Raw genomic sequence first — 26757 nt, 5'->3', positions numbered from 1 at the left:
ATGATTAAGGCTTCTCAACAATTCCAATTACTTTGCGATTAATACATTTGCTACGATATACTTTCCACGAAGAACATGGTTGTCGGAACTTCCAATGCACAAACACATATATAGGATTTGTATTATTCAATAATAAAAAGTGTCTGTGAAAACTGGAAGAGATGTGTCACGTGTTTCATCGTGAGAAATCTAGCTACAGTCTACTTTGCTTGCAAGGTCAGCAATTACTGTAATTAAAAAATACATTAATTAAAAAATACATTGTGGCCGGTATTCATAGTTCTTATATTTATGACTGTCTTAAATACAGTCTTAGGATATCATGAACCAATTACAAATTGGTATTCATATTATTTATTTCTCGATACTTATATTTAAGACTGTCTTGATTACAGTCTTAAGATGTTATGAACAAATCAGAGAGCTGTATTAACATCTTAAGACGGTCTTAAAATAAGAACGAACTACAAATACCGGCCACAAAGCCGGTATTCATAATTGTTATTTTAAAACCATCTTAAGTAATAGCATCTTAATCCTGATGGAAATTTTTTTTTAAATTGTAATGAATAGTGATGAAAAATATTAATTGTAATTATAATGAATAATGATAAAATATTACTGAAATTGTAATGAATAATGATGAAATATTACTGAACTTTATATTGAAATCTGTATTAATTGACCTACTTTCAATATTATTTCATTCAGATTTCATTACAATTCATTAAAAATTTATTACGATTTCATTAAAATTTAATATTGTATTACGAGTTCATTATTTAGCCTTACGTTAGTATAAAAATATAATACACTAAAATAAATGTGAAAATCATGTACAAATGTGACATGTCTGCAGATGATCTAAGCTTCGATGTGTTCCAAAACTTGAAACTCTGCCAACTCAGAGTATCTTTTATCTTTGTTTAATATTCGATAAACAACAATAGAATGATATTCGGATCAACAAAGTCGAGTTTTGGAACGTAACCCATATAAACTTAGTCATATAGAAAAGAGAGAGCACGATTAAATTTTACATACGAGAACCGACACCATCTAGCGGCACTCTTAGAAAAACAAATTTCAATGCTTTTCATTTCAATGCACACAAACTGAGTATTTTTTTCAATTATTAATTCCAACATTTTAATTCTACTTCTTTTTTTGGTAATTATCATTAATAAATCTATAAAAATAATGTATATTTTGTTTCAATATCATTATCTTTTAAAATTTTCATTAATGTTTTTAAAAATGTATAGTATTTCAACATATTTCAGTGTACAATAAATTGTAAAAATATTATATTAGGTGTTGGAATTAATTCGTTTTACAAGTGATGGGAAGTACTTTCATTAATGTATTTTTTAATGCTCATGTGAAATAAATAACATTCTTTCATTAAAAAACGCTACGAATTAATTCCAACACCTAATATAATATGTTTTGCATTGCTTTTTATTATTCATTTTTAAAAATTATTTTTAGGATTCACAATATTTCAATATAATTCAGTATTCAATTTCTCTTAATAAATTTGTATAAATATTAAATATATTTGCATTAGTTTTCATTACACTTCATTAATTTTAGTACAATTTCAATTTAATTCAGTGTTCAATTTCTTTGAATAAATCAGGATGAATATTAAACATGTTTACATTAGTTTCATTCTTGCAATATTTTTCACTCTTATTAATTTTCATTCATTATCTTTAAAATTCATAGTATTTCATAATTAAAAGTATTATTGAAATATTTTCAATAATACTTCAATCATTTTCATTTCTCATTTCAATGATTTTATAGTCAATTTTAGCGATTTATTTCCATCAGGGAAAACATTACTTAAGACGGTCTTAAAATAAGAATAGACTTATTAGTAGATAAATACCGGCCTATGTCGGTATATAATACATGTAGTCAAAATCTACTTTTCAGAGATTTAATATTTTTTGCAGATATTTTATAGAAGTAAAAAATAGAAGAGTTACCCTGGCTTTTCCTTGCAACCATCTTTTACCAATTTTTTTTAATAATAAATATTTAGCATATAATTTTATACATTGTATAGTGTCAAATGTATGATAATCATACAAAATATTGAGCAGAATTTGATTGCTCTCCGAAAACCATGTTGTACAAATATATAAATTTTAGAGCACTTTTTACTTTATACATATGTGTATATACGAGGATCGTCTGAAAAGTTTTGAGCCTAATATAAAAACAAATATTTTTTCGATCAAATTCAGTTTTATTTTTCAACATAGTCTCCTTTTAAGTTAATACACTTTTCCACCAGCGATGTGTGTGTGTGCTGCCGTCCCTTTAACTCATTCAAATAATAGCTGGTGTCTTGCTTTGCAAAATACTAGTCTTCTACGGATACAATGACCTGCTCATTCGATGAAAAAGTCGCTGGGGGCCAAACTTGATGAATATTTGGTGAGTGGTCAATCAATTCGACCAAAATTCATGAATTTTTGCCATGATAATCGTCGAAATGTGAGAACGGTGCATCATCTTGATGAAACAGCACTTTCTTCTTCTCTAAATGCGACTGTTTTTTTCGCAATTTCTACCTTCAGCTCGTCAATTAATTAATGATGCGTAATACACCCCCGTTATTGTTTTATTTTTTTCAAAATAGTCGATGAACACAATTTCATGACTATCCCAAAAAATAATTGCCATCACCTTCCTGGCCAATAAAACCTTCGTCTTTTGGCGAACAGGTGCATCCTTCCCAGTCCACTATTTTGACTTTTCCTTTGTCTCAAGAACGAAGTAGCCGATTCAAGTTTTATCAACAGTTATTAATCGATGCAAAAAATCAGACTCGTTTCGCTTAAACCGCTCCAAGGCCTTGGAAATGTTCATTCGAATAGGTTTTTGGTCCACAAGCAAGCGCGGCACCCAATGCGCGGTTAGTTTATGCATGCCTAATTCTTCAGTCAATATATGACAAGCACGTTCTTTCGATATGCCCATAGCCTCTGTTATCTCTCTAACTTTGATTTGACAATCGTTCACTACGATTTGAAGAATTTTTTCGATATTATCGGTGATAATCACAGTTGTTGGCCGTTTCAAACGCTAATTAGCCAAGCTGGTATGATACCATATTTAAATTAAGCTGCCAATCTGTTCATGGTGATAAATGATCCTGAACTGAGCAGAGTTCCCGTAAACAAGGTCCAACTCGACTTTAATTTGCGCAGGCGTATTGCCTTTCAAATGCAAGAATTTAATCATGACACGATATTCGATTTTTTTCATTTTTATAAAAATATTGACATCGACTGGTACAAATGACTGTCAAGCATCAATTGAGCGTCTAAAATGGGTACAATTTTCACAGGTCTTTCAAAATATGTACGATCGTAGTACCAGAATGATTTTGATGAGTAATGCCATCTTCATTGAGGCTCAAAATTTTTCAGTTGACCCTTATATATATATATATATATATGTATATATATATATATATATATATATACATACAGGGATTTTTTTACTCGGTTTAGTCCATTCTGCCGCTATACGAAAGTTTTATAATTATTAGACACCTTATTTGTGTATATATAATATATATGTATAAATCAACTGTTGATTATACTATACGTTTGTGTTTTACTGTTTTTTCACTCGCTATGCATCTAATACTCATTTGTCCGGAAATATATCGATTTGTCACATCATGTATCGCTTAAATCACTACTACTGGTGTCTGCTTGTACTAGGGTGAAATATGTGTGTATATGTGTGTGTGTGTGTGTGTATGTGTGTGTGTGTGTGTGTGTGTGTGTGTATATGTGTGTGTGTGTGTGTGTATGTGTGTGTGTGTGTACTCTTCATAATTCTCGAATCTATTTCTATAATCAAATATCTAATCAATTACGAAAACCTTAATAAATACCGATTATATTCTCTTCCTTTTTTATTACTTAAAATATATGTAAATAATTCTTATGGCAACATCAACCACAACTAAAGAATATTAAAATTCATCCATCCAATTGCATTTTGGCATTTTACGTCCTTAATTATTACTCGTAAAGTAGTAAGGAATTGTAAATTATCGTCCTTTCAAAAGACGATTTATTCTTTCCAATCCTTCTTGATTTCAAACGCCCATTCCCATTTGAGATGTTCATGCTTGTCGTCGTCTGTGAAGAGAGAACTAACGCTGTATGAGCCTCGCGCTACAACACCAGCTGGCGCATCTTCAGCTGGAGTAGTGTAAGACTGAAGCTCTGTTTTAGGAGGATACGAGCCTACCATATGTGTCATTTTGTCAACTGTAACAAAGGTAAAAAATGTACAATTCTATCATACGCTACATATTCTAATTATTGCATATTTCATTTACCCGTAACTCCTAATTTGCATTAGAAGCATTAACACACAAGCAATCGAATTTATTGTAATTATTAAGAATGACATCATTATATTCAAATACAAAAAATAAATATCATACCAGGTACACCAAGGCGATAAGTCTTTTGAACATATTTTAATCCATGCACGATCTCGCGTTGCACAATAAAATCGATCCTGATTCTATAGCTTACGCCCTCCTTGATGACAAATGTCTGTTTTTTTAGCTGCGATAAATCACCAGTCAAGTCTAATTCCATATCCGGTCGATCAGCGACGCATAATGCCAATTTCTTCACTATTACCTTTCTAGGATCATTAGGATCTACGAGAATTATATAATTATTTAGAATGTTGTCACGTCACGCCTACTATATGTTGTAAAGGGATCCAAGTGTAAGGCTAATTCTACAATATGCTGTTTCCTGTTTCTTGCTGTTTGTCTCTTACCTTTTTGATCAATAAGACAAGAGACAAACAGCAAGAAACAGAAAACAAAAAGCACATTGTAAAATAACATTAATAAAATTAGCCTTAGTTATATAAAAACATTGTACAAATAACATGTGTGCGCATACGCACGCACGCACGCACACGCACACATTTTTATAGGTTTTGTAAAGGAAAATAATTATAATAAATGATACTGTTAATATAATTATTGTTCTTTACTATTTATTATTTACTTAGAATAATTTTGATTGATTTAGTTAATTACTGTTTAATAATAAGTTCTTGAAGATTTATCAACGTTGCGGTAACTGTTATCACATCATCGATAATGTTCAACAAGGTGAATACCCGAATGAAGTTTGAGTACACTGAATTCTCTTATTTTTCTGATAATCCTTTCTATTAATATGGGTGAAGACTTGCGATTCTTTTCAATACTTCATCTTTTGAAAGTTTTTTATCGCTCAATACACTTGATGGTCATATTAACACATTTTTTCTTTTGCATATGATCGATGTACTTGAATCCTCGATCTGTCATAACAGCACAGCCATTCAGAAATTCCTGTAAATATTAGCTTATTTCCACTATTACAGCATCGCTTATTCTTCCACCAAAATTTTCCGATATAAAAATTTATAAGTTCTGAACTTGAAATTCAAAAACCAATTAATCCGATATATGAAATTATTATTTGGTTGGAATACAAAAAATATAATCAAGTGTTGTAAAAATATTAAATATTAAATATTTTTTGTATTCCAACCAAGCAATAATTTTATATATTGAATTGATTGATTTTTGAATTTCAATTTCAAAGCAATCTATTATCGCGATTGTACATTTGCCAAGAAATTCCCTTGACAAATTCCTTCGTATTGATATAGCAATAGGCCAGATTAATAATTTTTTTAAATGGACGATTAATACCGGTAAAGTTTGGCGAAATATGACATTGGTCATATAGTTGAATCGAATCTAAAATAAACTATCTAAACGAGAAAACATGTCATTTAATTTTATTTTCGATAAAGTTGAACAAATATTACGCTGTTTGTTTTTTACTTAACAGATTTATAAATCCATTAGCTGGAAGTCCGATATACATTTTTGGTTTATTTTTTATTAAGAACAAATGTCTTTCTAATGTTGCTTTTAAGTAACTTTTCTTCTGTTTCATCATTAATTTTTTCGGAGGATAAAAATTCCTCGCACCTCGAGTATATCGTACAGGAATATTGTTTTTGGTGTCGAATTTTATAAACTAACAATATTAACAATGATTTTCCAAGTTTCCAAGTTGAACAAGTTCTGCGCATGATTGGACTGCAGTCAATTGATTTCGCACATCAATTTTATCAGTTTAAATCCGTTTATGACATTAATTAATTTTATCTATTTTTTCACTTTCCTATTCTTGAATATTGCAGGTCTCATTGGCAATTGAAATCTTCCACTTTCGAAAATCCAAGCTTCCAAAATATTACGAATGTAATAACTTTCTTGATCTTTTGACTTCAACTGTGGCTTCAATTTCACAGTTTTTTTTTTAAACTCATAGTTAATGCTTCCTAATTTTTGGAAAAACTCCCTTTCTTAAATGAACATTAGGATTTGGGTCAAAATTGGCGTCACCAAGATCAGATCAAGATCACATCAACTTTTTAAAAAATGGGAATTCATTTCATTGCATATTTTTGTAATTTATCTTGAAAACTCTTCAAGATACTATAACAAAATAGTTATAAGGCTTGGAAGTTAGTGTCGACGTTAGCATTACCCAAAGCGTCCGATCAACGGTTAAAATCTTTTGAATGTTGTTTAGTGTTTCAAAATCAAGAAATTCAAGAAATTTTGTTTTGCTTTTGTCTTAAATCAAGACAAGACCAAAACAAGAAATTGGAAATTTAAGACAAGAAATCTTGTCTTGATGAAACACTAATGTTGTTTAGGGTCTACTATTATAATATTTAGGGTCTTACTAATGTAGGTTAGGGTCATGCTCTAGATAACATTTGATAAGATCAAGATCATTGGAAGTTGTTCCTCTTATTTTTATTTTTGCACTAAAAATTCATTTTTCTCGCTCCGGTTTTTTTGATACCGGTACGAAAATCTTTTGTATTTCCATATTTGTGAAAAAAAAAACAGAATTTTATAATGTCTCTTTGAGTTTTTTTTTTTTGACATCTTGTGTATAATACACATATTCCATATTATGGAATAATAGTGGATAACACAGTTTTGAGATTAAACACATAAATAAGCAAATATGATGCAACAAATAAGGTGAGGTGGTTAACTACTGATGGCTAATAATGACGTCATACAACATTTTCATACAAAAAAGTATAAATATGACAATTTTTAATTCGTTATTAAAATTATAAATATGCATATCATATAATTCTTTAAATATCTTTTAGAACAGGCCTGTTCAAAACTCGATTTGTGAACCGAAATACAATACTTCCACCTCTTGTAGAGCGAAACAGAGAGTAAATAACAAAGGATAGATGCCTGAATTCTGTCTAAGCGTTGTAGAGTAAAGGAGCCCATCTCTCAATTTGCAATTATAATAGCCGCTTTTTATTTTGCCTCATTCTCTGCTTGTGACACATAATGATGCCATCCGCGATCATCTTCAAGCATTTTCGTTTCTTATTATATACAATATGAATGTTCTTTACAGCACAAAAGTTTGTAACAATATTGCTGCAACATGTTGCAACATTGCATATTGCAACAACGTTTGCGAATTGAATTCAGGCGGAACGCGGCTCTATTTTTTGTTATTTGTGCCTCATGTCGTTCTACTGAGACGGTGGAGAAGTGGAAGCGTTTCAGCTCAAAATTTCGGACAAGCCTGTTTTAAAACATGTATAACCTAAATTATTATTTAAAATAGAGCGAAGAAATATCTGCACATTTAAATTGATTTTCAGCTTGGTTGCTATCCCTTACTATCCCGCGTGTAGTCTAAGAATACCTCTACATATCTCGCAAATCGCAAAACATAGTTCACAAATGTTGATGCAGAACGATGATCCATCACATGCAAGACACAGATGAGAACCAATTGCATGCAATGAAAAAACAAACAATCTTCATTCTGCGTTTACGTTTGCGAACTACGTTTTCCTATTTACAAATTATGTAGAAGCACTTTAAATGCTGATCGGCGCATTTAGATTGTGTGCGTAAGAAGTGAAAACAAACAAAAAGGTCAAAATGTGCAGATATTTTCCAGTTATGATTTAAAACAAGAAAGAAAATACTATAGAATCCAATATAAGTATTAAACGCGGAGATAAAAAGGCCAGAACAAATAGCGAGATAACTTATAAACAATTTCGAACACAACTGATCTACTATAATATATAGATAATGATTATACATATATTTATAAAAGTAAATGCCCACCTATTACAATGCCGCCGGATTTTGCTTCTCCCAGAAGCGTCTCTTTATACTTGCGCAAACTCTCATCTTCCTTATCCGTTTCCAAGATCTGCTCGATGGATTTTTCCGGTGGAGGCTTATAACTGGATTCCACGTCCGGCTCCTCATCCAACGCATCTACATGATCACCCGTAGAGTCAGACATCGCTATGTTCAAACCAGGAAAGATATACATATATATATAAATATATATATATAAAAAGACTTGCGAGAAAGAGAAAAGAAACAAAAAAAAAGGATCAAAAGATGCATGATATTGTGCGATATACAAGGTCTAAACTTTTTGACACTGCTTGTAGGCAAGTAGAGTGGACTAAATTGAGTCAATTAGTTCTCTATCAGTTTGCAATTTTCGCAATAGTTAAGGATGTATCTAAGGATGTATCTTATTTGTATAAATTTGTGTTAATATTTATACTTTAAACAAACTATATATATATATATACATATGATGCATTCCACCAAATCGATGGCCTTCGTCATCAACTCTGCCGATTTTTTTTTATTGACTTTTTAATATATTCCTGATATTAAAATATGTATTCAGTTATTTTTTTAGATTTTTATCTTCATTAATTTCCTAAATATGAATTTTTTAATATTTTCAATTTATTTTATTTCATAAACGTTTAAACATAACTTCTGTTTAAACTATTGAAAAACAAAGAATAACCATCAAAGAATAAGCATCAGATTTAGTTTAATTAATTTTAATCGATCACACACACACAACTCAAATATCTCTTGAACAGTGTAATTTAGGGAAAAATATTTCAAACAAAAGTTTTAGAACTTCGAGGGGGATATAAAATGGTGCCATTGGTTTGACCTTGGGTGGCATCGTCAAGGTCAGGGCAAGGTCACGTTGAATTTTTTAATGGAACCCCCCATTTTTCATTAAATATTCTTGTAGCTAATTTCGAGAGCTTTTCAAAACATTATAATAAAATATTTTTCCATGAAGTACATTTCGAGTTATAAGGCTTGAAAGTTACAATACCGGCATTAGTATTACGCAAGGTGTCCGACGGCTAAAACTTCTTATTGTTCAGGATTATGTTCTGGATAACATTTGTTAAGATCAAGGTCATTGGAGATTGTTTCTCTTATTTTCATTTTTACACTCATTTTTACATAAAAATGAGTTTTCAGTGCAAAAATAATAAAAAAATGAAAATAAAAAAATTTTTTAAATTAATAAATAGTTAAAATGATCAGAACTCTTCGAAAAGCATTAGAATACATTCAGAACTACACGAGAATTATCATAGACTATCAGAATTATTTAAAATCGGACAGCGTCCCATCTTTGTTCCTATAAAGACCATTTTTGAAAAGAAAAAAATTATTTAAAAATCCAAATAACGATATTAATCGTCAGAACTCTCTTTAAAATTATGTATTTTTTCAAATTCTACAAGAAACTGTGTCTGGAAATTGTGTTCTTCGTTAGACAAAGTTGTTGACGCGGTGTGTACCTGGCGTCTCATTTTGCATTTTCGGTTTCTTGGCTTTAATGGTCGAAACTATTTGTTTAACCTATATAAAACTATTGAAAATAAACTCAGAACTCTCAACATTTAATGTTTCCATCGAGTGAGACGCCAGATTCACACATATCTAAATGTATACCTATCGATCATAGTCACTAGGCGCGCGGAAAGTTGTTTTCTTTTGCTGCCATGCATAACTTGTAACTATTGTCATTTGTAAATAAATCTCTGTGCAGCCAGCGCTCACTCCTAATAGGCGTGTATTTGATAGTACAGTCGAATATAAAGGGAGAGTAACAGTATAAACGAAACTTCTAGAATGTGAAAATTAAACAATGAAACGTAGAAAAAGCGTAAACATCTCTTTTACATTTCGCTGTTTCAATTTTCGCCTCCTAAAAATTTCATTTTACTTGTGTTACTCTCCCCTTACATTTGACTTATGTTCCAATTTTTATTTTCACCAGGGAGCAGATAAACGTAAGCACAATTGTCGCAATTGTCGCAATAATTAACGAGATATTAATTTCTAAAGATCATCGAATTTTATTTGATAATCTTTAAACATTAATATGTCGTTAAGAATTAAAATGTAAAATGATACTTTTCAACTCAGTTTAATTCGCTCTACCCTTTCCTATAAGCGGTGTGTTAAAAAATTTGGGACACTGTAGAATCTGCTGAGGAAAACTTCGAAAATTTGAAAAATAGTGGCAGTGACGCGTCGCAACAATCACGAATAGCAGGGCTGAAAAGCGTAAGAGAGGATTCTCATGAGACGCGAAAATGAGGATCTGCAGAAATAAGAAACTGGCGAAACGAATTTCTACCAATATCAACATTTCGCATATTCCGCTTCGCTCAAATGTGGATACTTTCGAAAACTCAAGTTCGAGTTAGTTTCATTAGGAAAAATATGATAGATATAACTACTTAGTATCTTCGTGACACCTTAACACCTTAATACCTTAACACCTTAACTGTCTATACTATGTCTTAAAAACCTTTTTTGCTTCAATATTAAATAACTCGATAAAAAAAAATCATCATTTAATAAAAAAGCAATTTAAAGATAAAGATTCACTTTTTCGAATGCTGTAAACCGTATTTGTGTACAATTTTTAATTCGCGCCGTGGAACTATGCAAATTACGTAAAAAAATTTTGAGATTTGATACATCTTCATTTATGTTCGTGTAACTCCATAAAACATCAATAAGATCGTTTTCTAAAATACAGATTTCAAGCTGTAAAATGCTTATTTAAATTCGATTTTTATTATATTTCGATACGATGACGAAGTTCTTCTATCTTAAAATGTGTCTATTTTTACAGAATGGAATAAGTCTTTAATTTTGTTGAATGGTACATTATATGTATTAATAAAATACTACTATAATTAGTGAATTTCTATTAAATTATCTTGATTTCAGCGATACATGTAAACATATACATGGTATGTGTATTTAACTAATCATTTTAGAATTAATTAATCATTCTAGAATTGCAAAAAAGATAAGGAATAAGTTGAATCTCGGTTAAGAGGTTTAAAAGAGAATTTAAAAAGTATAGTAACCATTCGAAAATAGAGATTTCAAGCTATAAAATTATTTTTCTAAATTTAAATTTTGATCATTTTTAACGAAGATATTGATGGAGAAAATCTTTTTAACAACATGTAAAAGGACTTTTTCCTTAATCCAATATATACCTTCTATACTTAAAATGAAATAGATATGATTTCACGTCGAAAGAAAAGAGAACAATAAAGCAAAGAACATTGAATTCGCTTTGTTTGAAACATGCAGCCAAATACAACAGGGCAAGTAAATCCATGGGGAAATGGAGCAAGATGATCAGCTGGAGGTCCTCTCAGCTACTTTCGGTCTGTTTCCCTCTCTCTCCCTCTCTCCCTCTCTCCCTCTCTCTCTCACACTCATTCACTCACTCACTCACATACTCACTCGCTCTCATTATTCTCTTTACGATTCTCGTCTCATCTGTTTTTGCAGAACTGGAAATGTAATTTCCGCGATCGATCTCTGCGCAGAAAAGGGTGCTAATCGCAACTCTTGTCATTCGCTCTTGCAAGTAAAGCGCATTTTCGCGCAACTTCTACTATTAAAATCCGAAATCAGCTTCAAATTATTCGATTCTATGTTTTTTTTTTCTTTCATTTTCAGAAGAGAACGAAAAGACGTAATACGGCGCGGCTTCAAAGACCAGAACTTCAACGTAAAGAATTTCTCCGGGAGACGAAGAGTTCCGTGATAAATTCGCCTTAATGCCTGGAGAGGAGAACGCGAGGTGACAATGATTACTCGCTTCGTCCGGTACACTTCGAGTACCCGGCACAGCGCTCACCGCTCAGCACTTACCGTCGACTCTCTCGGACTCTCTCGGCTCGGCTTGACAAGCGACTTGTGAAAGTTATGATAATACGACCGACTGTGGCGTTTACGAGAATCCGTATCAGATTATCGGCGGCCGATTGTTAATTCCTGTTTGTCTACTCTTCCGTCTCACGCTTCGCCAATCGGAAGATACTGACAACATGGCGTCGCGGCGCGCAGTCGGCGCAGTGCGCACGGAAACGGAAGGGCGGGTACTTCTTGTGGCCGCATCCGCATCAGGCTGCATTACGTAAAGCTCTGAGCTATAATACATTCCGTTTTACGCATTAGGTGCATGATGTATTAGTTTATTTTTCTTTTACATTCGGTGAACTATAAAGATAAAATGATGTATCATGCACATCATGCGTGGGTTACATGACATTTTTCCGAAAAACTACACTGAAAAATGTTGGTAGTAACCCCCTAATAATGTTGGTAATGTAATGTTGGTAAAAACCCCTAAGCAACACGATTTTAATTTGTACGGATTAGTAACACTGGCCTAGTTTCCATCGAAGGTTTAAACCGCTGCTGCAAAATATAAGGGGCTCCACACAATAAAAGGAGCAGGAAATAGAGAATAGAGAATAAGAATTTCAATCTACCAAAAACTGTATATTCCACAATACATGATTTCTGATAGGTTGAAATTCTTATTCTCTGTTCTCTGTTCCCTGGGTCCCTATTCTCGAAAATAATCGCATACGAAAAACTATAGGAAAACGTTATAGTATGCGTTACATATACTATAGCATTTCTTTAATTTTCGTATGCGATACTTTTCAAGAATAAGGCCCCTGTTCCTTTTATTATGTAGAGCCCCTAAGAACCAACTACAATTGAATATTCCCCTGTCGTTCAACTATAATGGTTCCTGCACACTGGACGCGGAAATGCTTGTCGCGCGGCAAAATGTGATGTAGTAACCAATGAGCGTGTTAGGAACTGTAAGCTCATTGGCTACTGTGTTAAATTTTGACGCGCGGTAAATGTTTCCGTGTCCAGTGTGCAAGAATCATAACAGAAGCGCTAATAGCGTCTCCTCGAACGCACTAACCATATAGCAATATTACTAAGCACTTATTGAACTACAGACAACTAGATAAAAAATGGCGGTCGAAATAGCCAATAAGAAAATTGTCGGCATTTCGGCTTAGAAGGTCGATTATAGATTTTGAAATAAAGTAAAAAAATACAAAAGTATGCAAATTCACTAAAATATTCACTAAAATATTTATAATTTAATTGATCAATACCTAGTAACTTTTGCTCATTTTTGTAATTTTCACCTCATTTCAAAATCCACAATTGACCCTCAAAGAAAAGTATTGCGCTACTACAAAAGCTAGGGAATGTACTGTAGTATAGTATTTCCTTAATTTTTCATATACGTTTACCTGGTTTCTATTCTTCGTGGTCCCGATAATTTGCTTCAATATTTCCTTAAGGAGAGTTTATTGGCCATACCCAAAAATAAAGGAATTTGAACGCTTTCTGGGTGCACCCGGGTGGGAAATCTGAACGCAGCCCAGAGTGAAATCTGAGAAAGGACATGACTCACTTTGTCAGAGGGCAGTAATGCGTGGTGGCATTTTGCAGTTACAGACACAGTTTTGGCAGGTCATGTCGTCTCTCAAGTTTCTCTCTGTTTTCAACTTCAAAATAGATCACGTAATCAAAATTGATGCTTTCAAGATGTAATTTTATGGTGTAGGTGTTTTTTCATACTCACGCTTGTTTTCGGCGTCAATAAATAAGTCATAGAAATCGACGAATATCAAGCATCAATTTTGATCACTTATTTTGGCGCTGAAAATGAGCATCGAGCATCAGCATGAAAAAGCACCTTTAGGTGAAAACCCAGTCTAAGATCCAGAGCCCTTATTCTTGACAAGAAACTTATACAAGTCTAAAGAAATACTACAGTATACGTTACATATACGTTACGTATTTTCTTAGAATTTCGCATACAATTCTTTTCAAGAACCAGAGGTCCAGAGAAAAATTTGTATAACCAAAATTGCATGACATGAAGGGATTTATTATAGATTTTAAAATATTTCAGGTGCTAATAATTATTGGGACATCCTGTATACACAATATAATTTTATGACCCTCAATTTAATTATACAACAGTTTAATAATTTTTTTTAATGAGCAACAGTTTAATTAATTTAAAAAAAAAAAGAATTGGCATCATATTGAGTAATAAGTGTCCACAGCTGAACAATACTTTTTTATAAATTTTGCAATATATTTCAAAGAACCTTTTCGTTTGACATAGTACAATTGCATAAATCCTTAATATACCTCTAAACAATCAATAATATTTTATGATACCAAATATTGTACAAAGATATTCTTGAGTTAAAGCATACGAACTTGTATGAATAAAAGCTTAATTTCAATTGTGTATATAATTTGTATAAATTAAAGATAATTCTACTTGGGAGAAAAAAAAATTTAATCTATAACTTGCTGTATCAGACTGAATACTTTACGGCGTTATGTTTATAAGCAGTTCAATGTTCTTAATTGATTCAACATGTATGATAGAAAAACTTATATCTAGAAAGATCATATAACTTATATTTGTTAAAACACATATCTATCGGATTGTAAAAATGTCTATTTGAAAAAAAGATTTAATCTTGTTTAAATATACTTTGGCAATATTCCAAAAGTGCGTCTACTCCTGCTTTGTTCCTGAAATTTGATCGACAGCTATACAATTTTTGATGCAGTAGCTCAGGATAGATGTGTGCAACACGCTTTAATGCGTCTGGAAAAACAGTATTAAAACTGTAAAAAATGTATGTATTGAAATATATTAAGAGTTGCATTACATTAAATTGAAACTTATGAAATATAATTACTCGTATTATCTTGAAAAACGTGACAGAATAGAGATGTACGAACTATTTAAAAATTTTCAATCTGACAATAAAATATTCGAATATAAATTACATATATTGATAATCTTATACACGCACGCACGCAGAAAAGGGGAGGAGAGAAAGATACATACATACATATATGTACACACACATGCCATATAAATCCAATCAGGCAATCTATACGATATGCCCTAGATAATGCTAATATCGTAACTTTCAAATCTCATAATTTGACCTTTGTCGAAAACAACTGTAAGAATACGCAATAAAAAAGATTAGGGTTTACATTTAAAAGTTTTAAAGTGATTTTTTATGTAATAATAGTATCCAAGGCTACTCTATTATTAATATACTATGTAATACGCCTTAAAACTCTATAACTTTTGTATGAAATATTTCTTTCAGAAACGTTAATTTTTTTAAGATATTAAGAAGTCCGTTTTCCGTATACCCTGTATATGCAGTACCCACCAAGTTTTGAACCGACTGAATATCTCGGAAAATATTTTTGAGAAAAATGTTTTATAGACAAAAGTTGTAGGTTTTAAAAAAATCTATTTAATTATCTTATCAATTTGATCTTGGGTGGCGTCCCCAAAATCACATCAAGGTCACATTGATTTTTTTTAATTGGACAACTTATTCTTCTTTCTGATTCCAGAATCAAATAGTCAATGTCAAAAGCTTTTCAAAATGCTACAATAAAGTTCATTTTCATTAAGTATTTTTCAAGTTATAAGGCTTGAAAGTTACAATACCGCCATTATTAGTATTATCCAAGGTGTCTCACCAATGACTAAAACCTCTTGAATATTACTGCTCTGAATCGATCAAGATCATTGGATTGTTTCTCTTTTCATTTTTAAAAATTAATTTTCAGTGCAAACATTAAAATAAGAGAAACAATCTTCCATCTTTTATAATTCATATTTTTTGTTACATTCTTCTTATTAATCTTTTTATTATCTATGTCTTATAATTTCATCTGATAATAATTATGTTGTTAATTAAAAGTTATACTGCAACGATTTAATTTAGGTAAAAATTAGATTTGATTTAGATTTAAAAAAAAATGAGATTTGAATCGATTTAGCGTAAAAAAGTTTAATTTGCACATTTCTAACAGAAAGAACAAAACTGTTGATGGTTACCTAACATTATCTCTTGGAAGCGAGACTCCGGATCGTCCAAGTGAATAATCATTGTCGTGTACAGAGCATCAATGTGACTCTTACTGAAGACAATGTCGTAATCTTTAGAAACAGCGCTCCATACGTCCACAAGCATTTCCACTGCAGCGTAGCGAACATCGTCGCAGCCATCATCGAGTCTCTTCAGTATCACTGGATACGTGCGATGTACATGTCCGTCATCTAGACAGGACAATCTCTGTCCAATTTTTACTAACAGACAAATGGCGCGCATGGAATACAGTCGAGTCTTCTTTGCTTTATCGTCCACCAGACTAATTAAAACAGGCACGATCTTGTCGAAGATGGACGGGAATTGCTCCGCTATAGATATTCTAGAATCCTTGTTTTCCTCATTCGTAGACAACTGCATTTTGTTAATCTCGTCTTTTTTGTCGGGATTAACTATTGTGTTTTGTAGAATAGCGCAGAGGCAGCAAACGGCGGCCGTGCGAATGGCTTCAGCTGCTCTACCGGCGGTCCAAATTAGTCCAGGCATGATCAACTCCTCGATAATTGTGCTCACAAATCTATGCGGTTCCTCGATACAATAATATAAATTCTGATTGTTCAGGAAGTACTCTGAAAGTAGAATAAAATGCCGCAGCTTCAACTCAGGATCGGCATCCTTACTCATAGTTTTTTTAAAAATGGGTAACACAAGGTCCATATTATGCGATATGGCGATTTCGTTGCGGCTCAAACAAGCGCAGAAAATTTGCGATTCCGCACTGTAAACCGTCCACGAGACACAATCATTGTGAATTGATGTTATCAACGGTTTCATGTGATTGCAGAAGAGATCGTCAATGTTCTTTAGTGAATTTATGTTGACGAGTATCTCCAAGAGCCTATCGGCTTCTTCCTGAATGAAGGGCTCCACACTCATCGCGTACGTGGTGAATATTACAGTGAATAAAGCTTGTGTTACCGCTTTACAATCCTGCATATTATAATACATTATTAAATCCAAAAATTAATCCAGAAAGAAGTTTTAAAGTGAACAAATGATTGTAATAGATGTGTGTGTACGAAAAAAGAATTGTATTCAGACCTCATTACAAACTACAAGAAGAGAATTACAGCAGGAAAGTATCTGACATTGATAGTTGCTCTTTTTACTCTGACAGATATCCGGTTGCTGCAGAAAGCTCGTTATCTTGTCCAATTGTTGTGATAGAGGCTTTCTTTCGCTACCGCTAATGATCGCTGCAAAAACACGTAAGTGTCCGATCGTCGGGGATTCATCTAGAGTAGGAAGCACCAACTGACAGTAAATTTTGGGTTGTACGAAATAGCCCAGATATCGCGCCGCAGTTTCCACGCAATCGATGACTCTCTTATCCTCATCATTGCAGGCGCTATAACGAGTCATAATTAGATTTCTTCACAAGTTTTGTCACTTATAACATAATTTTGCAGAGTAAGATGGTGACTATTTAAAAAATTAGCAGTTAAGTGTGTGTGCGCGTAATTAACCCAATTATTATTATGCACCAATTATTATGTGTGCGTATAATATAAAATAAGTTAAAAAAAGTTGATAATTTAATGCTATTTTCAAATACGTTAAGTTTTTAATTTTATTAATTTTTTTAAGTACATTAATTTATAATTTATTAACTTTAGTCTAAGATAGAATTTTTTTTGTCTTTCTAAAAGTATGAATAATCTTTCTAAAATTTTGATAATTGATTTTCACGATTGTCATTACGATTATTTAAATAGAAAATAGGATTTTACTAGCTATTTTAATGATGTAAAAGGAAAATATTTAAGTGACAAAATTTTGGAACAATTTCTATTAATATGGATTGAAGTTCCTTTCTTTTCATTGTAACTGTTACTTCTTGCATAAAACAGCTAATATAATAGGTATATACAATTTTTATAGATTCATTTATCGCTGAAAACACACAAATCTGTAAAATTGCTTTGTCATGTCACGTTTTTGGAATATTTTAGTTTAAAAATACCTTTTTTGGCACTTTTAGATTACATTTTTTCAAAAATATTATGTGATAAAACAATTTCATTTTATAGATTTATTTTTAGTGACAAAAAAATCTGTAAAAATTATTTTGTTCCGTTCATGGTTTCAAATCCATGTTGGACAGTGTTATTTGTAATATATTATATATTAATTCTTAAGCCGATATTTCATGTGTTGTACGACAAGAATTTTCAAATTTTTTTATTGACTGCAGGGCAAAGAAGTCTTGGATCAATAAGCTTGAGAAGTTTTATCGTACAACACATGAAATATTAAGTTTATATATAATTTTTAATTTTAATCGTTCAAGTAATTATAAAAATTATAGTTATAATTATAATATTTTCACATTTCATTAAATAAAAATTTTCGATCTCATTAATCTAAAAGCTTAAGACTTGCACAGAAAACCAGAGATCCAGGTTTGACTCTCTGCCGAGGTAATATTTTTCGCAATAAATAAATCTATTTACAGATTTCCAATATATTATAAGATTTCTTTAATAGGTGCCTATTGAGTATCAAAATTTAATTGTGATATTATTTCAGTAATTTAGTTGCGTTTTTAAACTTGATAAAATTTCGGCGCACAGTTCAAAATGACTACAAACATAGTATATATATATATATATATATATATATATATATATATATATATATGTATACATATATACTATATATAAATTCACATTGAATTATTTAAGCATTTCCAATTTAAAAATCCAGCTTCATCTTTATATGAGCCTTTAATTCTTGTTTCTTATTGATTGTATTCTTACATGTACGATCAATAATAAAATTCTTATTTTAAAAAATTTTTCTTTTTTTAAAGTTTTTAAAATTTTATTTCTGTATCTAAATTTTATCTAATTTCTAGTAAATAATTAAAAGTAAGTCCTACCGATACATAGGTGGCAAAAGCTTTTCAATATGTTGTGTAACATCTTCTTCAACATTTAATATCAGTATACTGAGTAACTGCGCAGAACGCATACGTATATCTGGTAACCAATCTCCAAGTTCGGCACTGATACCATTAATAAGTTTGCAAAAATTCTGTTGCGCAATCACACGACATCCTAAATTCGGTCTAGAAACTAAAAACGATCTTATATAATTTGATTCTCAATTTGATAATTAATCTGTAATGATTGACTGTGATTTTCAACACTAATTTACTCTCTGGAGGATAATGCTCTAACTCTTCCGTAAGAAAGTCCATTTTATCCTTCAACTTTTCGTCATTTTCATTTTCCTGTATGTACAATTTTCCTGCGGTGTCCCACATCTCAGCTGCTTTTACACGAATCTCCGCAAGTTCATCGTGGAATCCTGTCATAATTAGGGGAAGAAGTCTGTGCCACCAACCATATCTGTCAGGTAGCTCTATCAACCAGCGGCCAGAGACTTCAATTACAGCTTTAAGATTTGATGCAATTACGAGCAGAGTTTTAATACAATTATATAAAATCATGTTAAATGTTTACTATATGAAACGTACCCTTTCTGACAATCCCACTTTGGTCAAAAAGTCTCTGTGCCAAAGGAGTTGCCACTTCTTCCATTGACTTGCTATTGCCATACTGAATCACATCGCCTATCGCTTCAACAGCGGCGAGTCGAACTCTGTAGTGTTGATGCATAAAATTGGTCAGGATAGGTTTTATTAAATATTCCGATTGTGAATAAAAATGCCTCGATAGAATTTTTGCGTAATCTGATATACATCTGCAGCTCTCCTTTTTAACATTCGGATAATTATCTGTAACGGTACGTGTCAATATTCCCGTCACATCTTGAATATGTGGTGCCAATAAATCCTTATACTTCCAAATGATCGTTCGTAGAAGAGAAATGCATTTCAGTCGTACTTCTTCTGACGGCTCGATCAATTCTTGCATGCCCAAACGTCTGGACATTATAGGTATAATATACATTATATACTTGTCATCGGGAGGCAGAGCTTCCAAAAATATTTTCAGTATTCCTACGGTCAGATCTCGACACACCTCCATATTATCATTCATGATTCTAACTAGAAATCTATGTATGCTTTCCCATATTTTAACGAAGTCATCTAATCTGCCTGATATTTGCTCCTGAGATATATTTTTCAATATTTCCTCTAGCGCTTGTTTGCGACGATTCTTTTCATCTGCTTGCAACGAAACGGTAATCTTACCTAATTCAAGATCCAATGCCATATTTATCTGAAATGGATTTCTTTCTCTTAGAATCAAAATGATAATGATAACAAATTCTCTATACGAACTTTACTGAATATAGAAGAAAATATATCGATTCACTATGTGTATCTCCATGACAACAAACTCATTCGGATTGATTTCCTCTTCTTACATAATCTGTGGCATAAACTGTGGTTTTTGGACACAATTATCGATGCTATAAATTTACGTATTCTGTAACATTTCTTTTTATTTGATAAAATATTTGTAGAAAATCTTTATCTTGAAATATATTTATTATGTCTTGATCTAAAATACATTTTTAATCATACAATAAAATTAGAACTAGATCACTGATAAGCATAGAATACACATCTATAATGACTTTACAGAATTTCTAAAATTGTACAATTTCTATTATGCAACTATAGATGCGTTCCACTTAACGTCAACAACATCATTTCATCTTCAAACAAAGATGAAATGATATACGCGTGCGTTGCGGACGTTAAGTATTTGAATACGCACGCGCGTCTTCATAATTGATTATTTTATATTAATCTAATATGTACTATAGAGAAAAGATAACTACAAAAAGAAATGTATTAAAACATTTAGTTAATTAGCTTCTTTCTGATGAACGCAAGGGATTAGTTTATACGTTCACTGTTGTTTCATAAATTGGAGAAATATAAAAATAGTGTAGAAAATTAAGAGACGGATATGTATTTTGGACATGGTCCCCGGCATTGAATCTTACGTGACTTTCAATCGTCATTTATTCAATTAAACTGTGTAATTTTTCATGTAAAATTGTCTAGTTTCTAATCTTCCAAGGTTACATTCTTAAACAGATATGACATCGACTCCTTATTATGTATACGTCGAATTGCCTCTGCTAAAAGAATACTGATGTCAACAGTCTTGATTTTCGGACATTGCATCTTCTGCACGTCATGAGGAACCGTGTTGGTTACAACGACCTGGAAAAATTTCATAGAAACGTTTCCTTGTATTAATGTAAACTAATGTTTTAATGTTATTACCTCATCAATCGGAGACTCCTCGATGAGTCTAGGAGCGTCCGAGCTGAGCAAACCATGTGTAGCTAAGACATATATTTTGTAAGCTCCTCTCTCTTTAAGTACTTCGGCGGCTGCTACATACGATTGTACATCATCTATCATGTCATCCTGCGAATTTATTTCTCTCGTCAAATCGTTAATCTGATACAATATAAATGCAAAATGCAATTTTACCCACCACCATAATAGCGATACGTCCTCCAACATCTCCAACAACGCTTATAGGTGGTTTTTCCTTCGCTGGATGCAAAGGTACACCAACGCCAACCTCCATCGTACGTGCGGCCAATGCTAGCGCAGGTGGCGAATAGCGACCATCGTTCATGTCTGATTCAGCTTCTCTCTGTTCTCCATGAATCACTGCAATTCCCAGGCGTAGTCTTTCAGCATAACTAGTCGCTTTCTTCGCACTACCTGGATTTCTTGCAACGATCACAGAATTATGATAGTCAGGAATCTGACAAAGAGAAGGTATAATTTATATAAAAAAAAAGTTTGATGTAAAATAACACAGACATGGAGTAACTTTTGATCTTAAAGTAAAGATATAATTCTATGATATTATTAAGAAAAATATATCATATCTGTATTTATGTCATTTCAATTTAAGATTGATCACGCTTAAAATAAATTGCTATTATAATCCAAGATTTAAAATATAATTATTATTAATAATTTATAATAGTTATATTAAAATCTTACTACATACGGATTCTTGAATATACTGCAAAAGGAATGGACTAGCTCTCAAATTATCCACTGGAACGTCAAAGAATCCTTGGATTTCTTTCTGGTGAAGATCCATGGTGATAATATGAGTTAGGCCACTCGTGCATAACATCTTTGCCAAAAGCTTGGATACTATGCATCCGCGTTTACGCATTTTGCACTGCTTAGAATAAGGTAGATATGGAATCACTCCAACAATATTTTTAGCTGATGATGTTTTACATGCATAGGCCATGATGAGAAGCTCCATTATGTTATTGTTTACATCTTTTGTACCAGTTTGGATTAAATACAAGTCTTTACCACGTACAGAATCCCCTATTTCCACCATTGTTTCACGATTAGACTTGTGATATACAGCGCAACCACCAGGTTTCACACCCAAGCGACTTTAAACATAAAAAAAAAAACATTTGCAACAAATATCTTTTGCATTTCCTTTCTGTAGCAAATCAATTTGAATGTATTAACTTTAATCATAATTAGTGATAAGCAACAAATTATAATATATCTTAAAATCTATACCAATACTTATTTGCAGGGTTGGGCAAACTATTAAAGATTGAATGAACAAAAAACTGATCCAGTTAAAGTTAAGATTGAACTAATTAAAGTTAAATAAAAAGTTAATTTTGAAAAACATTGTTTTTATTAAATCAGAAATTAAATCTAATTTTTAAAAATTAGATTACTTTAAATAACAAAACAATTATAATATATTGTAGATGAATTCAATATTTTATTTGTAAATTTTATAAGATAACAAAGATATTTCTTGTACAATAAAAACTGATTTTTATTATTATTAAGACTTAAGAAACAACCGTATATATGAATCAAATACGATAGAGAATGCCAATACGGTCAAAGGTAGATGTTTCAAATACTATATATATTCTTTAAATCAATTTATTTCAGATATGCGCGTCGATAATTTTTCGGACTTTCAACACAATCAGTCTGAAACGCTAATAATCCCCCCTAAATTAAATTACAAAAACTGTAAAGAACTTATTGTCAAAAATATTACCTCATATTACATTAAAATATTACCTCATATTACCTCATATTACACTCGCCCCGGAAAGTCGAGAAGTTCGAACTTTGGTTGAGGTAATATTTTACGCAATAAATATATATAGTTTATAGTTTTTCTAATTTAATTTAGGAGGGATTATTAGTTTCAGACTGTTTGTTGAAAATTCGAAAAATTATCAGTGTGCAATCATATCTGAAATAAATTAATTTAAAAAATATATATATTATTCGAAACATCTAACTTTGACCATGTTGGCGTTCCCTATCATATTTGATGATTTTTATTATTTTTATATAAGCATTTTTACATTTTAATATTTACATCATAAAAGAAAAAAATAAACTTTTTTAAAATATAGATAAACTTGTACTCTTCTTTGTGTTAGCCATGCCTGCGTATTCTTTAAAATTGATATGCAAATAAAAAGCTTTTATTCTTTATCGCCCATAAAACAAAGATAGCATGACGCAATGACATTGATAACATTTCTTAAATACAGATCCAACGCATATTCATTTTTGGGCACTATGATCAATGGCACCCACTATTTAATTATTGAGCTCTTTCAAAACTAATTCTTTGATAATTAAGATTTTATAAAAAATAATATTGACATTTAGAGAGATAAAAAAAACTTTAACTTAAAAAGAAAAAATTTATAAATTAAAGTTTAAAAGTAAGTTAAAAATTAATTTATTTAAAATTAATTAAATATTAAGTTAAAAGTTATTAGCTTTTTCATTTAACTTTTAACCTACTAACTAGTTATTATCTAATTTTGCTTATTTGTAATTTTGTATTTTGATAAAAAATTATATAACATTTTTTATTTAAATTGCCAAATAAAGCAATTTAGAATTCTACACACGCGCACATACGCATGCATGCACACATTTATATTATGTATGTAGCAATTATAATATAGAAATAATGTAATTGTTATGGTAATATAACATTATTTTATATCTATTTTAAATCAATAATTTTCCAAACTAAAAATTATCACTGTCTACTACTTTCAGTTGCATTAATTAGAAAATTATGTTAATTTATATACTAATTTTTTCTTTTTCATATCTTGAGTGCAAAAATTAACTTACAAGGGAAGCTTTCCAACTTGGAAATTTAAAAAATTATACAACTTTGCAATATACAGAGAATATCTTGATACGTACTATATTACTTTCATTATCTGAATTTATTTTAAAATAGGATAATAATTCCTTTGCAGAAAAGAGATTATAAAAAATTCAATATTAATTGTCGTAAAATTAATTTCGTTAAATTTTAATAGATAAACTTTTAAATAATTGTTAAGAAAATACATAAACAATATCATATCATTATATTTATAAATAACTAATACTACTTAATATCACATGAGATCATAACAAACTTAATATCAAGTTACGAAATCACATTTTATATTTGGATTTTTAAATAAATAAAAAATTTATTATTTTATTATTTTTATATTTAAAAAGGAACAATTTATAATCTTTAATTTGGGACAAAATTTGGGACGCATTGTAAAATAGAACGAAAAGTTAAAAATTGAGACTGTCCCTCCTTTAAAGGAATTTGGGATAGTCGGCCAAGCTCTAAAGGAAACAAATTAATTTTTTAAGTGGATTAATCTTGCTTTTGTGTTTATATATTTTTATTCTTTAAATAATTAATGATGAAACAAATTTTCTAATCAACCAATTTTATTTTTAAAAAATTACTCTATAAAATTTTGTTTTATTTCTTTTCGCTAGTAAATAATAAACCAAGCACAAAAAAATAGATCAATTTCCATGGGTTGCTTTTAGGGTGAAATCGGACAATACAAAAATAGCGTATATATCAGGACACCTTCTATGTATCACTAAAGTTTCATAATTTTTTAATTTTTTTGTTGATAACCTAACATCAAGTATGGTGGAAGTAATTATTTCCACCATAGCCAAGTGTTATTCTTGAAAAAAAAACAGATCTATTGTTGATACAAATCATTTTGCAAAACAATTGTAGGATGATCTTCCAAATGGGATCTTCTCTCAATTGAGCTGAAATTTAATAGATAATATTGTTACGGTTTATAATGATTATTTATGAAGATCTTGTCTTCAGATTTTTTTTACAATTTGATGATAAAAAATAAAAAAGAGAAAAATGATGACTGAAAATAATTCTACCAATTCTACCAATATGTGCATATTGGTATATTGGAGCCTTTGCTAATCTTTTCGAATTTAGGTATAATTTTAATATATGGTAGACTCAATCATCCTGAACAACATTATTATATTATTGTTATACTACAAATAATGTATTATTAAAATATTAAGTTATTTCATTAGAAAAAATATTTATATTTAAATCTTAGCATTTAAATCTTTCATCTTACTACTAAATTAATAAATCTATCGTACATTAATATCATAGATTCACTTTTATAATTTTTATCTCATTCTGAAAAGGTTAGCAAATGCTCCAATGTAAGATATGGATAAATAGAATTATTTTTAGTCATAATTTTTTTCTTTTAATTTTTATCATTTAAATAACAAATAACTCAAAAATAAGTTATTCATAAATAATCAATATAACATAACAATCACCTGTAAAAGTTCAGCTCAATCAGAAGGATGTCTCATTTAGAAGTACCAACCCAATCATAATGATACATCAAAATATCACTGTTAAAAATGGATTAGCTTTCATGTTTACATTCCATTGTTTGCCACTCACCTTGCAATTAGATTTGCCAATTCCGGGTGAGAATTACCCGCGATGATGACTATGTCAGACGACACTGGCTTTTCCATTGCTCAATTGTTGTAGCTGCGAAACAAAGATGCCGAGACACTCGAGAAAAAATTGGCGAAATATTTACCTGGAAAGAACTTTTATGGCCGTAAATTTATCAATTTCCGATCTTTTCTCAATGTTCGAATCCAAACATTGAGCAGGCAAAAAATTGCGTGTTTCACTGTTACGAAAAAGCAATAGAAACTTTCGCAACATGATAATTTATACAAATTTTTAATAATTTAAAAAAAAGATTATTTTGTTTTCAGGTAAATTTATTGGAGTAACGCAGAACTAAGAAATGTGTATACATATAGAAAATGCATCAATATACCTCGTGATAAACAATTGATCAAACTTAGCTCACGCGCTTCTGACAACGCGATTACGTCGTATCCATAAACTTGATTAGATTACTCCCACATTTGATCACTTGACACACCTCAGTCGCTGTTAAATCGTTCGATAATCACCGCTATTCAATTACGAAGGTTATTTGAAAAATTTTTTTAATTTCTTCAAAGACATAGGTGGACTTCGCGATCCGAATCTAGAGTAGCATTCAAATGTGATCGACAATAATGACTCCAGGAGCTTTTCAACAAGAATCAAGGTCTGTTCGCATTACTTTAAATCCCCCAAAATTTTGGAA

At 30.9% G+C, this 26757-nt stretch overlaps 3 protein-coding genes across 8 annotated transcripts; all 3 read right to left on the bottom strand.

Annotated features, from left to right (window-relative positions):
• Positions 1-1947: 1947 nt before the first annotated feature.
• On the bottom strand, positions 1948-12316 carry LOC105144632 (rho GDP-dissociation inhibitor). Of its 2 annotated transcripts, none has more exons than XM_087413471.1 (4): positions 12173-12316; positions 8264-8449; positions 4487-4711; positions 1948-4307 (listed from the first exon to the last, which is right to left on the bottom strand). In XM_087413471.1, the coding sequence occupies exons 2-4, from the start codon at positions 8445-8447 to the stop codon at positions 4108-4110; spliced, it is 609 nt and encodes a 202-aa protein (XP_087269597.1). In that variant the 5' UTR covers positions 8448-8449; positions 12173-12316; the 3' UTR covers positions 1948-4107. The 2 variants fall into 2 exon arrangements, with proteins under 2 accessions (XP_087269597.1, XP_087269596.1); XM_087413470.1 differs by having other exon boundaries at positions 11759-12178.
• LOC105144675 (Dynein axonemal assembly factor 5) lies at positions 8364-20590 on the bottom strand. Of its 3 annotated transcripts, none has more exons than XR_015547422.1 (7): positions 19772-20590; positions 19450-19689; positions 19172-19367; positions 17332-17638; positions 16239-17220; positions 12173-14972; positions 8364-8419 (listed from the first exon to the last, which is right to left on the bottom strand). XR_015547422.1 is itself a non-coding variant. In XM_011053729.2 (6 exons), the coding sequence occupies exons 1-6, from the start codon at positions 20472-20474 to the stop codon at positions 14836-14838; spliced, it is 2565 nt and encodes an 854-aa protein (XP_011052031.1). In that variant the 5' UTR covers positions 20475-20590; the 3' UTR covers positions 11948-14835. The 3 variants fall into 3 exon arrangements, 1 of the variants encoding a protein (XP_011052031.1); XR_015547423.1 differs by lacking the exon at positions 8364-8419 and adding an exon at positions 11948-12082; XM_011053729.2 differs by lacking the exon at positions 8364-8419 and having other exon boundaries at positions 11948-14972.
• A 143-nt stretch (positions 20591-20733) lies between these two features.
• Positions 20734-26715, bottom strand: LOC105144633 (phosphoribosyl pyrophosphate synthase-associated protein 2). 3 transcript variants are annotated; one of them, XM_011053644.2, is made up of 6 exons: positions 26440-26715; positions 26046-26200; positions 22251-22659; positions 21720-21998; positions 21503-21649; positions 20734-21439 (listed from the first exon to the last, which is right to left on the bottom strand). In XM_011053644.2, exons 2-6 carry the CDS (start codon positions 26120-26122, stop codon positions 21281-21283), a joined length of 1071 nt encoding a protein of 356 aa, XP_011051946.1. In that variant the 5' UTR covers positions 26123-26200; positions 26440-26715; the 3' UTR covers positions 20734-21280. The 3 variants fall into 3 exon arrangements, with proteins under 3 accessions (XP_011051946.1, XP_011051947.1, XP_011051945.1); XM_011053645.2 differs by having other exon boundaries at positions 26046-26190; XM_011053643.2 differs by having other exon boundaries at positions 26046-26138.
• Between the last annotated feature and the right edge of the window lie 42 nt (positions 26716-26757).

This window comes from Acromyrmex echinatior, chromosome 14 (genome assembly GCF_024713525.1).
Source record: "Acromyrmex echinatior isolate Ae372 chromosome 14, ASM2471352v2, whole genome shotgun sequence".
NCBI classification, from domain to species: domain Eukaryota; kingdom Metazoa; phylum Arthropoda; class Insecta; order Hymenoptera; family Formicidae; genus Acromyrmex; species Acromyrmex echinatior.
This window is presented reverse-complemented; position numbering and strand designations above follow the sequence as displayed.

Coding starts and splice junctions, on each gene's coding strand:
- LOC105144632 (XM_087413470.1), bottom strand. CDS start 11,873: ATGACAAGAGTTGCGATTAGCACCCTTTTCTGCGCAGAGATCGATCGC. Junction 4,712..8,263: donor ATCCGGCGGCATTGTAATAG/GTGGGCATTTAC, acceptor TAATTCTCGTAG/ATCCTAATGATCCTAGAAAG. Junction 4,308..4,486: donor TTATCGCCTTGGTGTACCTG/GTATGATATTTA, acceptor CCTTTGTTACAG/TTGACAAAATGACACATATG.
- LOC105144675 (XM_011053729.2), bottom strand. CDS start 20,474: ATGGCATTGGATCTTGAATTAGGTAAGATTACCGTTTCGTTGCAAGCA. Junction 17,639..19,171: donor CTTTTGCCACCTATGTATCG/GTAGGACTTACT, acceptor GACTCGTTATAG/CGCCTGCAATGATGAGGATA. Junction 17,221..17,331: donor TTCTTGTAGTTTGTAATGAG/GTCTGAATACAA, acceptor TATAATATGCAG/GATTGTAAAGCGGTAACACA.
- LOC105144633 (XM_011053644.2), bottom strand. CDS start 26,122: ATGGAAAAGCCAGTGTCGTCTGACATAGTCATCATCGCGGGTAATTCT. Junction 22,660..26,045: donor TTGGCAAATCTAATTGCAAG/GTGAGTGGCAAA, acceptor TTATGTTTAAAG/TCGCTTGGGTGTGAAACCTG. Junction 21,650..21,719: donor GACGTATCGCTATTATGGTG/GTGGGTAAAATT, acceptor ATAAATTCGCAG/GATGACATGATAGATGATGT.